Source organism: Dasypus novemcinctus, chromosome 18 (genome assembly GCF_030445035.2).
Source record: "Dasypus novemcinctus isolate mDasNov1 chromosome 18, mDasNov1.1.hap2, whole genome shotgun sequence".
Classification (NCBI taxonomy): Eukaryota; Metazoa; Chordata; class Mammalia; order Cingulata; family Dasypodidae; genus Dasypus; species Dasypus novemcinctus.
The window spans coordinates 52,878,742-52,892,556 of record NC_080690.1 but is presented as its reverse complement, the minus strand read 5'-3'; the positions used below and the strand labels follow the sequence as shown (position 1 = coordinate 52,892,556).

At 39.5% G+C, this 13,815-nt stretch overlaps 1 protein-coding gene across 2 annotated transcripts in view; it reads right to left on the bottom strand.

The window, feature by feature from the left end:
* Window positions 1-745: 745 nt before the first annotated feature.
* Window positions 746-13,815, bottom strand: part of UBA2 (ubiquitin like modifier activating enzyme 2) — a 42,200-nt gene continuing 29,130 nt past the window's right edge. For both annotated transcript variants that reach the window (XM_023586479.3, XM_004450286.4), the window contains exons 13-17: window positions 10,491-10,646; window positions 8,839-8,935; window positions 4,857-4,962; window positions 3,665-3,801; window positions 746-1,788 (exon numbers count right to left, since the gene is read on the bottom strand). In XM_023586479.3, coding sequence (XP_023442247.1) covers window positions 1,607-1,788; window positions 3,665-3,801; window positions 4,857-4,962; window positions 8,839-8,935; window positions 10,491-10,646 — 678 coding nt within the window. In that variant the 3' untranslated portion in view covers window positions 746-1,606. The remainder of the gene's footprint in view (window positions 1,789-3,664; window positions 3,802-4,856; window positions 4,963-8,838; window positions 8,936-10,490; window positions 10,647-13,815) is intronic.

Sequence of the window (13,815 nt, the reverse complement as noted above, 5' to 3'; positions counted from 1 at the left end):
GGAGCTGGCCCATGCGCAGTGCTGATGCGTGCAAGGAGTGCCCTGCCACACAGGGGTGTCCCCCGTGTAGGGGAACCCCACACACAAGGAGTGCACCCTGTAAGGAGAGCTGCCCAGCGTCAAAGCGCAGCCTGCCCAGGAATGGTGCCGCACACACGGAGAGCTGACACGACGACACAAGATGACACAACACAAAGAAACAGATCTCCATGCCACTGGTAACAACAGAAGCGGACAAAGACGACACAGCAAATAGACAGAGAACAGACAACCGGGGTGGGGGGGAAGGGAAGAGAAATAAATAAAATAAATCTTTAAAAAATAAAAAAAATAAAAAGGAATAAGAACATATTGAATTACCAATTTGAAAATTTTCCAGTAATATAAAAGGACTGTGACCCAAACACCAAGAACACAGGTATGGAGTGAGGAAAACAACTTAATGGATTTCTGTTCTCTGAAATCCCTGTGTGGTAAGAGCACCCTAAAGACCGAGGCCTTCTGAGGTGCGAGATGGGAGACATGAGTGCTATTCAATCCAATGCTATTCTGGCCATCTTCTCAGGCTGGCGATGGGTCATAAATATTCCACGCAACAAGAGATTCTGGTAAACTGGGAAGAACTGCTAGAATGGAGAAAATACTCTCTCCTGTGACATATCAAACCCAAGGTTCTAAAGTCACTGAGGCTGGCCAAAGATCATTTAAATGTTCTCAACAAAAGGTCACTTGTTGACAATCGAAATTAAAAATGCAACATTGCCATAAAAAGCTTTATTTAGAAAGTACTCATATATGGCAAACAGTGGAGATTTTTTAAACTTCGCATCCAAGGAATTTTAAAATGGTAATAATTCAGCATGCCTGCCGTACGTATAGTGTATAACCCAGTAAGGCAGCAGAAACATGAACTGTGCAGGCATGTGTAACAAGTACATAGATGCCATTTATTTGGTCCGTAAGTACAGTATAGTTGTATTTGAGTTTTACAAAACATCAAATATAAATAACCTGAAACTGTAACAATACACAAAAATTGGCTTCTTACACAGACATACCAGGCAGTACAAGCTGAAAACTTGAGTAAATTAACATTGTTTTACAGTAATATACATAGTGCCAGTTAATGTTTAAAAACAAGTCTCAATGCATAGCACTTGATACTTTTCTGAATCTGTTTCAGTCAGTTAAAGAGTATGAAAATGGTTAGATCTAGGCTAAAAATAATTCTTCTTCTAACCAAAAATAAAGGCATAATATTTATAACCAGGTATCAACTTTACTAAACCACAATATTTTAAAACTATTAAATGATACCTAAGGATATTTACATTAAAAGGCAACATGCAGGTGTTGTTTCATCTCATCACTGTTTATGCACACACTTTGTTCAAAGGGTTTTAAAACTATATTCCTAACTTTCAATACAGCATACTGCAATGCTTCTAAAAATCTAGCAAAATGAATGCTTTCAAAGGGAGCAGAATCATTTTCAAGTCATTGGTATACATTTTTTTTCCCTTTGGAACAAAGGACGTAACAAATAATCTGGTTCTGCCCAGATGACCTAATGCAATCAGAAGGTTCTGTTCATAGGCATTTCTTTTCAATCTAATGCTATCACATCATCAAGCTCTTCGGTCTGTTCTGTACGTGACTTCTTTGTACTAATATTCTCTTTCTCATCTAATTTCCTCTTGCGACTTCTCTCTTCTTCACTGATATCAGCATTATTTGAAGGGCCTTCTTCATCTGAATCAACCATAAGCACGTCATCTTGTTCTTGTGCTTGTTTCAGAAAGAACATAACAAAAATGGTTAACAGTGTGGGAGCAGCAATATTTTCTACTTGAAAGATATCTCTCCTAATATATACCAAAGTTAAGAATGGCTACCGTAAGGGAAACTTAACCATGTTACAGTATTTTCTATTATTTTAAAGAAGTATTATATATAACTAGCACCTATTTCTTTTCTAAACAAAACAAAAAACCTAGCAAGCATTATATAACTCAAAGGAATCATCAAAGTTCCTTGTTTCTCTCTTTACCTTCTCAACAGGAAGCAGGAGGGTGCATATGCTAATAATGGCGGTGGTGGTATTAACAATAACATATACATAGCACTTACAATGTGCCAGGAATTGTTCTGAGCACTTTAAATAGAACAACTCAGTCACCACAATAATCCTCTGAAAAAGAAAACATTCTTATGTTTTTCAGAAAGAGAAACTGAGGTACAGAGACTGACTTGCTCAGGGTCACACAGCAGCAGAGGATGAGGCCAGGATTCAAACACTGTGCAGTGGGGTGCCAAAGTTCATCTTAACCTTACACTAAAATTGGTTTTGTCTCTTTCCTTCACCGATATTAAAGGCAGGATACCAACACCTACCCAGAATAGGGGTCAATAAACTTAAGTTTCAAATTATGATTTTTGAAAAGCTATAACCGCTGCCTCTTCAAAGGAGGAGGAGTTCTATTTTCAGTCAAAAAAAAAAAAAAAAAAAAAAAAAACCAGACACCCAGAGCCCACAAGTGAGTCACTCCAAAGTCTACCTTCAAAGTTCTGAAAGAACACTACAACCAAGAGCAACCACATTCCAAAGAACACCAATGGCCAAAGGTCAAAAATATAGAAAAATAAAAGTGAAAACTCAGTAACTTTTAGATTCCTGACTAAAGAATGAAGAAATGTGTGAGGTGGAGGGGCAGTAAAAATTCAAAGAGGACAGAAGAGTCAGGTATTGGAAAAGTACCAAATACCAGCATTGAACACCCAGAGAAAAGATGCCTCAATTGCATCTTATTGAAGGCATACTGGTTCCGACAAAGCTCAGAAATGCTTAAATTTGGGCGGCGGACTTGGCCCAGTGGTTAGGGCGTCCGTCTACCACATGGGAGGTCCACGGTTCAAACCCCGGGCCTCCTTGACCCATGTGCAGCTGGCCCACGCGCAGTGCTGATGCGCACAAGGAGTGCCCTGCCACGCAGGGGTGTCCCCGCGTAGGGGAGCCCCACGCGCAAGGAGTGCACCCGTAAGGAGAGCCGCCCAGCACGAGAGAAAGTGCAGCCTGCCCAGGAATGGCGCCGCACACACGGAGAGCTGACACAGCAAGATGACGTAACAAACGAGACACAGATTCCCGTGCCGCTGACAACAACACAAGCAGACAAAGAAAACGCAGTAAACAGACACAGAGAACAGACAACCGGGGTGGGGCTGGAGGTGGGGAGAGGAAGAAAAAAAAAAAAGCTTAAATTTGCACCTATCAAGCATTTGTTCACTCAAAATAGTCAGACGCACTGATTTGTTGACCCTAAATAAAACAGGTCTACAAAATCCTAAACTACTACGGACCTAAACTACTACGGAGAATGAACAGTCTTTACTCTCTAGTAAACTGGTTGACATTTTCCGGTAGTAAAAACCCATAAAAAACCAATAAAGTATTTGTTCTGTATGTAAATTTCCCTCAGACTTTTAACTTCATGATTCATGAATTCAAAGTTCCATTAAATCAACAATAAACCAACACATACCTCTAAGAAGCTTTATGGATTTTTACTTTATGGCCAATGTTCATAAAAACAATCATAAACTGTTTGTATATACTACTGCTTGGTGGGTAATTAACAACCTGCTGGTTGGGGCTATGACTCACCTGTGGATGTGGAAGGCTGAGCTCCATCATCACTACCGTTTGTTATACTTTTGGCAGCACCTTCTGCTTGTTTGGGTCCCACTTTTTCTGGGGCATCACCAACAACTTCAAATTCAACATCCTTTCCTAGGTCTTCACTGTAAGAGAACAACACACTATAAAATAGGACCACTGCTATGACAATTTACAAAGCAAAGGAGCACCGGAGAGATACTGTTACTGAAAGCTCAAGGTATATACTATGCATACATCAAATATATGGATTCTAATTTTCAAAGAGCTAAAATTATAATAAAAAATAAGACTTGTACAGAACAGATTCCTGTTGAAATTCAAATGGTCAAAACCACTGTACCTTCAAAGACAGGGAAAAGCTGTTTTTTTTTTTAGAAAAAAGGCTAAGTAACTTTTATTGCTAAAACAGAAAACTAAAACCTCTGTGACCCACAGTAACTCTTAGCACTAATTTCTTCAGCTGCTAGGCCAAAGGATTCTATACTCATAATCTTGATCTCAATTACAGTAATTTGTAATTCGTTTTAGGGGTAGGGCTATAGAGTTTCTGGGTTGCCTCTGCCCCCCCAATCTTTATAGGTAGCCCCTTACTTTTGTACATGAATCCCCAAAAACATGTATGAAAGTTCAAAGCATGGAAGTCAAACAAAAGACTTACATGTTAAGAGGGGTTCTGTTCCCAGAGAGCGAAAAAAAATATATGATTAAAAAAATAAAAAACACACCTCTAATTATGCCTCCTCTTTTTAGACACCACCTGATATATTTCCATTTTATTAAACATGTCCTTTCATGGTCTCTTCTTTGACAAGCGGACACAATCAGGCCATTTATATCTAATTTATGTCCAACTGAGGCTAGAAATGACAGCCTATAAATATCGATCTGACTCAATTGTGTACATTTATGAAACTAGGTCTTTCTGACTAGCTATAACTGATGAGAGTTACTTTTAATAATATATGAAATATAATAATATATTTATATTTTCTGCTTATCCTTTTATTCCTGAATTCTCAAAATTTCCTATAGACTAAATTTGGCCAACTGAAGTAAATATATTGTGTAGCTTCAAGTGAACAACAGGGTTTAGGGCAGGAAAAAAATTTCCCCCTATTTTATCTGTATTTTCTATGTTCAAATAATTTTTTACACCTAAAATACTGACAGTTCCTACCTATGAAGAATGTTGATCAACAATGTGTAGTCCTGAAGAAAGTCATCTGCTTGAAGCCGGCTGCCATTTCTAATTCCAAATTCTGACAACTTCTTATGATTATTAGCTAGAAAATGTGGAAGGAATTTAGATACTGTAATTACATCTTTATGGAGCAGTCAGGTCAGTTTTAAGCCAAACCCCACTTAAAAGAAACTAAAATATTATCTAAGCTCCATGAACACAGGGCCTTTTTTTCCTTCTTCAAAGTTTCAAAGCCTAATCCAAAGCAAGGCTCTAACTCACTCTCTTAAAAAAAAAAAAAAAAAAAAAAAAAAGGATTCATCTCCCCCCACTGTTTGTGTTCACCCTCTGTGTCTGTTGGTCTTCTTTTTTAGGAGGCACTAGGACCCAAACTCGGGACCTCCCATGTGGGAGGGAGGACCCCAATCACTTGAGCCACATCTGTGCCCTGCTTGTTACCTCTCGTTATGTCAGCGCACTGTCTTGTCTGTCTTCTTTAGGAGGCACTGGGAACCAAACCCAGGGTCTCCCATGTGGTAAGCGGGTGCCCAACTGCTCAAGCCACATATGCTTCCCACACAGGACCTTCTTAATCTATCATAGCCCAGGGTCCAGCAGTGCTGGCACATAACCAACACTTAGGAACTCAGCCCTGAAAAACTACATCAAGATGACCAAATTGGGATTAGTGCTAAGAACCTCATCGCATTCAAACCAAATTAATTCCAGAGTATGTGAGGAATCAGAGGCAACTTTCAGAGATGTTCAAAATACATTCTACTTTCAAGGGGTTACCAGTGACAACCACAATAAACTACAAGTCAGAGGTGAAAAAATTTTATTTTAATAGATTTTTCAACAAAAGACAGAAGAGCCAGTGAGGTCTCCAAAAATAATCACCATAAGCTAGTTCTATACTCCATGTGTTACTTCTGCTGCATCCCAGTATCCCCGGCTCAAGTATTCAGTGCTTGAAACCCACCAGCACTTAGTCTTTGCTACATGACTTACAAATACTCTGATGATGGACTACATACACATACACACACACACACACACACACACACACACACACACACTCCACCTGGACCTTACTTTCTGCCTTCTTATTTTTTTTTTTTTTAAGATTTTATTTCTCCACCCCCCCCTTGTCTGCTCTGTGTCCATTTGTTGTGTTGTGTTCTTCTGTGTCTGCTTGCATTCTTGTCAGTGGCACTGGGAATCTGTGTCTCTTTTTGTTGCATCATCTTGCTGTGTCAGCTCTGTGTGTGCGGCACCACTCCTGGGCAGGCTGCACTGTTTTCATGCAGGGCGGCTCTCCTTACGGGGTGCAGTCTCTCCTTACGGGGTGCAGTCCTTGCACGTGGGGCACTCCTACCAAAGGTACCCCTGCATGGCACAGCATTTCCTTGCGCACGGCACCACTGCACGTGAGCCAGCTCACCACACCGGTCAGGAGGCCCTGGGTATCAAACCCTGGACCCTTCATATGGTAGGTGGATGCTCTTATCAGTTGAGACACATCTGCTTCCCTGCCTTAATTCTTAATTACCTCTTCTCTTTCCTGGCCTGTACAAGCATTCAAGTCTCAGTTACAATATTGCTCCTCATCTTGTTCCCAATTTACACTTCTTCCTCACAATACTCAGTCCACTTTATTATTGTAACTACTAGACTATCTGCTCTGGGAAGGCAAAGACAGTGTATAACCTGTTGATCTGCATCCATAGTGCCCAGTATATATTAAGTACCTAACATATATTTAAAGTATGTAATTTTCCACATAATCAAAGTATTTTTCATTTTTAGTATTTATCATTTCTTTCATTGCTAATAAAGAAAATACTTAAAAAAAAGAAAAAGAATACTTAGAAAGCCCTTCTCTATTTTAATGTTAAAATCCAAAAAACAATGAGTTTTAGTTCTTTTACAGATTTTTCTTACTTTAACCTTTAAATCTATCTGGAATATCTTTGGAAAATATTCCTACCCAGACTTTTATACCCAGGTCCACTCCTAAATACTCTCACACATTCCCACTCATCACAAACCCCTTAGACCCAACACATTTAAAAGGGAGTAAGTTAATATGGTTTTCTTATCTTGGTGAATCAGCATCTCTGACAACAGCCCTGTACAGGCCTACTGGCACTCCATCCTCACCTCTAAATTCTGACTTTGAGAATCTCTAATCTGCTACCTGTCTCTCAGTAAAAATCTCTCACCCCCTCATTCTTTTGCTCTCTGACTGGTTTCCTGTCTTTACTCTCATGCTCCTTTTCAATTCACCCTCTGCAGACTAAATATAGCCCCATTACTCCCTGCTTGAACCCTCGTAGGATTGGTGGTACAGAGGAGGGAGAAGACAACAACTTATCACATTATGACACAGAAAGTCCTCCTGTCTCACTACCACTGCCAACCCGAAGCACCAGTCTTCCAGTCAAACAAAATAAAACAAACAAACAAAAAAACTGGGCACTCTCAAAGCCTTTTATGTTGTTTTACAAATTGCCTTTGTAGATGCTTATTCTCCTCAAATGCTGATGCTTTCTCTGCCAAGAGGGTCTTTGTTCTTCAGTAACTGCCACTGTCCCCATAACTCCACTCCTCCAGAATTTCTCCCTCCACAAAGCTAAATAAACTTTTCCTTCAATTCATACCTTGAACGCACTCTTTCTACAGTACTCAAGACTGTACCAAATCTACTGACTGACAGTTTCTCTTCTCTTTCCAGACTATAAAGTACTTGAAGCCAGGGACCACTGTCTCGTTCAATTTTGAATTATAAGTACCTATACCACGTTTATAATATAGAAGGATTCCACACATATTTGTTGAATAAATGCTGCTTCGCCCTCAGTGGCACATGTTATTTCACATGGAAAGGGGCTATATTTAAGCCATTGAGATTCTTAAACAATTTCCAATTCTAATTGTCCAGCATTTGAACAAGTGGCTTAGAACTAAGGGAAGAATAGGGTCATGGACAAGTTGTTTTTTTTTTTTGGTGAAGACAGATGGCTAGAATGGCACGTGAATATTAAAACTAGACTCCTAATATACATTACTACCTGGACAAAACGTGGCCTCCAGTTACACATGACACACTATCTCAAATAATTTCTCAACAAGCAACTATAACCAAGAAAAATTACAACCAGGATCTGCAACCGTACACTGAATATATGACCACCAAACAAATAGGTGAATGAATAAATCAATATATAGGGAAAACAGTGCCCCAGCTCTTGTAAGTGATTATAAAGGGGCAAAATTGGGATACGGAGAAACCAGCTACGTGGTAACAACCGAAGAAATGAGTGCAAATGTGACAGAGGAGGTGCAGGAACTTCCAAGTCCAATCATGGTACTAGTACAGTAGGAAGGCAGAATACCCTCAATGTGATTCTAAGAAAATTTCAACAGAACCAAATGTATCGTACCTTGTAGAAAATGCATTAACAAAAGGAATGACCTGCCTGAACTTCTGAAAGGGAAAGCCTGGAAAGCCAAAACTGGGCACTGATTTTCAACAGTGCTTTCTGCTACACAGCAGGCACAAGTTAACATGGCTTCTCCACTCCTGGACGAAACACCCTCCCCACAGGGTCTTCTCATCACTAATTTAGCTCCCAGGACCCATGAAACAGACAAGGAAGTTCCTTGAAAGTGGACAAGAACATTGTGGTCATTATCAATGGTCAGTAACTTGTGCACTGGAGTACCAAGAAATAATCTCCAAAAACATAACCAATTTGGGGCACAACTTGCCAAAACTGGAATTGTAGTAGCCCTACTCAGGCAATTCCACCTTGGGATAGCGCCCCCTGTGAACAACCATCTCCCCTTCCAATTGCCTCAGAATCTATTCCACAGCTGAGATACTGAGTAACGTACAGTAAAGAGATAATGTGCACGCCCTGCTTTAGACGATCTCTACCCAAAAGAGGAGAGTGAATAATACAGCATATTATACCTTCTGTCTCTCCCTCTTCTGAAGATATTAGGATTGTTCCTTTCCCATCTTCGATTTGGACATCTGGTGCTACCATAGCAAACTTTTCTTTCACTATCTATAAGAAAAAAGATTCAAAACATTAATATAACTTTTCATAAAAAACTTAGAAAAATTTTTTTCCTATAAAGGTCTTATTTTTCCTTCCATTGGAAAGGGGCCACATCATATTCTTAAGATACGTTGGGGTAAGCAGGAAAAGCAGTGGGCATTTACCCTATGTTAGGCCCATAGTCTATCTCCATGATTGACTACTGATGCAAATAATATTAAACCTCCTTCAAATGGGTACTGAGGACTTTTGGACTATCTCTTGGTATTCTGTCTTTTTACTGAGCTAGACTAGACACAACATATTTATCTTACACAGTCCATGTAACAACCCTGTAATGACAGGTGTTTCAGAGATGGAAAAATTTCTTAACTTGAGTCCACTTCCTGAGTTCATTTCTCTCTAAATTTCCAGATGTGTTAGAGTGATTATTTTCTATCAAATCTTACCTACTCCTAAAAAACACCAGTGACTTCTCTATGGGTCCAAAATACCAAACAAATAGAGGCAGTACCTTTAGTGCAAGAATCAGTAGACACCAACTGAAATTATTTGCTAGGAAAGAAGGATGGGCAACCACCATCTCTCCTAGCCAGGACACCAAGTTGTGCTGCTTACTCGCCTGAAATATAGCAGCCTGTCTTGTATAATTACTTTTGGGTAAAAAGCTATTCATTATCAAGCAGATTTTAGGGGTCAAAAAGGTTTAATCCCCCAATCCCAAGAAGTGTGTAAATATGTAACACCATGATGGACCAACCAACTGAAGCGTCCCCCATTTGGGTCATTTTTAAAATCTTGCCTATGAATGAATGAGTATGTAGCCAACTTAGGAGGAAGGAGTAATCAACCATCCATACTCTAAACCTCTATTTTTTCCTCACTTCAGCTATTTAGGTGACTATAAATAGGCAAATACCTTAACTCCTCAGGAGTAAACTAGATCATATTGGAAAAGGTGCATACTGTTACTAGCCTCAACTTAGACCTCAGAAATATTAACAAGATCCCCCTAATTTAGTGGTGGGTAGGAGTTGCCTATAATCCAGAGCACCCCAAACCCAAGCCCTTTAATACAAAGCTAGTAATTGGGATTTTGCTCTGCTGGAAATGCAAAACCTCACCATCTTAAGTATTCATACTGCATGCAAAACTTGTCTGCTCACTGCCATAGCCAGCACCATCTCCAGACCATTCAAGAATACCTCATGTCTGCCAAAAAAAATACAAAATTTACCCAATGTCTGGGAAATAGAGTTCTTCTGTTTGCCACCATACTGTGCCACTTCTGTACCATCTGTGATAGATTCCAGCTAAATATACCTATTCCTTTCTGAAGTATGAGACACATACTCTGGAACCACATATAGAAAGGTCATCAGGAACCCAGATGGCAAAGCAACCCAGGAATTTACCAACACTTCAGTAGTCAGAGCCTTACAGAATAATTATCTGGCTTTTAGTTATCACGACACATTAAAAGGCAAAAAGGAACTTAGAATATTTTTAGAAGGAAATGGACAACATTGTAGCAAAGAACCAGGCCAGGCCCTGCAGTCACCTTATCTTGTAACGTGAGAACAGTCACTTTATGGACGTTCAGCCGTACAGTCACCTCTGGCTTGCTGGCACATACATAACAATTGGGGTTGGGAGGATCCAGTGTACAAGGCACAAGGAGCTTCTTTCTTGGGTTTGGTTGTTTATTCAAAAAAATCTTTGGAGAAGAAAAAACATAAGCATAAATTAGAAATCTGAGTTATACTTTTATAAACCATACATCTAAAATCCTGTTTACTGTACATCCAATAACAAATGACTTGAATATTCCCTTTTGATGGAAGGAAGGATGAAGAAAAACCTTAAAAGCCTGTTCTTCCAACTTTCAAGTCAGCTGCTGTTTAAAAGACTAGATTTACTGAAAAGAAGTCCTCTCACACTGACGTTTCTAGACTTCTTTTGTAACCTAATTTAGAAAGAATAAGGGCCTAGCCATATTGGTCGCTGGTATCATCAGAGTACATCAGCTTCTAGGTGTCCTTTATAAAAGGACAATTCTAAGTCAATCTCTTGACAAGACCAATATGCTCTTTTCTCCAATTAATGATAATGGTTTCACAGATGTCTGGAACCAATGTGACTGCCTTTTCTTTTTAAGTTTTCTATGATGACTATGATGATAACATTTATATAATTAGGAAAAAAAGAATGCATTTCCAGCAGTTAAATGCCTATTTACCATTTTCATAATATCAGAGCAAAAATTCACCACCATAAGAAAATATTCAATTACACTGAAATTAAGAAAGACACCCAAATTCATACCACACAGTTTAAGTATGATGTTATGTATGTTTTTCAAGTTCACAACTTTTACTGTATACTTATACTTTAATAAAAAAAAATTTTTTTTAATGAAAAAAAAAAATTTTTTTTAATGAAAAAAAAAAAGATACAATGAGGGAAGGGAATACAGAAAGATTTGTATGATCTCGGGCTTCACTGGGAAGACAAATGTGCTGCAGAATATCAACAGTATTGGAAACAACTGCTAACACTATAAATATCCAATTAACACTATTATCTACCCTAACATGCATTTGTAAATATGAACAAATGAAATTCACACATGTAAGAAAATTAATAGCCCAAGAGAAAGAATGAGCTGAGCAGACAAAGAAACCTGAAGGATGTTACAGAAAATGGTAGATACTTTAATAAGTTTGATAATTAATATTGATTGTGAACTCAAAGGTAAACTATAGTGATAGGATAAGTTCTGATGCTATAAAGACAGTAAAAAAAATGAAATTCTTTCTATAGCCTTTCAGCCTGAAATTTCATGAAGGCAGTAAGATGTTTTAAGACAATACATCAATAATAGCACTGCAAAACTAAGAGTGCCACGACACACCTACTTTAAGAAATTCCTGGGAAGCGGACTTGGCCCAATGGATAGGGCATCTGCCTACCACATGGGAGTTCCGGGGTTCAAACCCCAGGCCTCCTTGACCTGTGTGGAGCTGGCCCATGCGCAGTGCTGATGCGCGCAAGGAGTGCTGTGCCGTGCAAGGGTGTCCCCCGCGTAGGGGAACCCCACGTGCAAGGAGTGCACCCCGTAAGGAGAGCTGCCCAGCACGAAAAAAGTGCAGCCTGCCCAGGAATGACGCCGCACACACGGAGAGCTGACGCAACAAGATGATGCAACAAAAAGAAACAAAGATTCCTGGTGCTGCTGAATAAGGATAGAAGCGGTCACAGAACAACACAGAGCGAATGGACAGAAGAGAGCAGACGGGGGCGGGAGGGCAAAGGGGAGAGAAAAATCTTTAAAAAAATAAAAAAGAAATTCCTGAAAGTAAATGGGTCCTTTTAATTCTAACATTACAGTAAAAAGGAGAAACTTAGACCCCTGCTGAAACAGCTAAAATATATATTTTTAGATATTTGACTACAAAATACTTTACAAAGTTTCTTTTTAATCATTAAAAAACATGAAACCAATCAGACACAAAATGAATCCAAAGAGTACACCCAAAATGGCTTTAGTCTTATGAGACAAAACCTACCCCCACCCCCAATAATACAGGAACTCTAATAACAGGAGACCCTTGCCATAAAGGACATGGAAAAGGAGAAGGAATAAAGAAGAAGGAGAAAATATCTTCCCTACAGAAATAAAGAGCAAGGAAAATTGTCTTGACCTTGGTGCTTAGCAGAGGGGGAAATATCTGACCCTAGAATTAATTACAATAACATAGCTCTCATGCAGAGTTGCTGTATTGAATATACTGTGGATTGAAGAACCTAAAGATGAAAAGTTAAAAGTGGTCCCAGATTGGCAGTACCCAAACGCCAAAAACCAGAGTGAAAAAAAAAACAACACAGGGAAGCGGATTTGGCTCACCTGATAAAGCATCCGCCTACCACATGGGAGGTTCAGGGTACAAACCCAGGGCCCCCTGACCCGTGTGGAGGTGGCCCACGTGCAGTGCTGATGCGCGCAAGGAGTGCTGTGCCACATAGGGGTGTCCCCTGCGTAGGGGAGCCCCACATGCAGGAGTGCGCCCCGTAAGGAGAGCTGCCCCGCGCGAAAAAAGTGCAGCCTGCCCAGGAATGGCGAAGCACACACGGAGAGCTGATGCAGCAAGATGACACAACGAAAAAGAAGACACAGTTTCCCAATGCCACTGACAAGAATACAAATGGACATAGAAGAACACACAGTGAATGGACACAGAGAACAGACAACTGGCGGGGGTCGGGGGAAGGGAGAGAAAAAAAACAAAACAAAAAAACCCCATAAATACTCCTTGAGGAAACACACCTTCAACGGATACTTGAAGAATTACCACAGGTAACAGTTTTAACCTTACTTTAAAAAGCAAATCATAAACCACATAAGCAAACAAGGCACCATGAGAGATCAGACAGAAAAGACAGTACACTCATCCCATAAATATTTCATACATTACCATTACAAAAGAATATAAATTATCTAAGGAGACTGAAAATAGGACTAATGAACTAGACTATAAAAAGACTAAACAAGAAATTTTAGAAATGAAAAACAATAAAAAAAACAACCTAATTTAAAAATCCACATAAATTCCCCCCAAAATTCATCAAAACTGGCAATGTTAGAATTAGGTTTTTTTTTTTTGAGGTACTGGAGGCTGGACCTCATATGTGGGACACCCTCAACCACTGAGACACATCAGCCTCCCTGAGTTGGTCTTTTTCATTTGTTTTGCTTGTTGTTTGTTTTTGTTTTTTTCAGGAGGTACTGGGAACCGAACTTGGGACCTCCCAGGTGGGAGAAGGACACTCAACTCCTGGAGTCACATCTGTTCCCACAAAGTAGTTTTTGCATCAATTTACCTTAC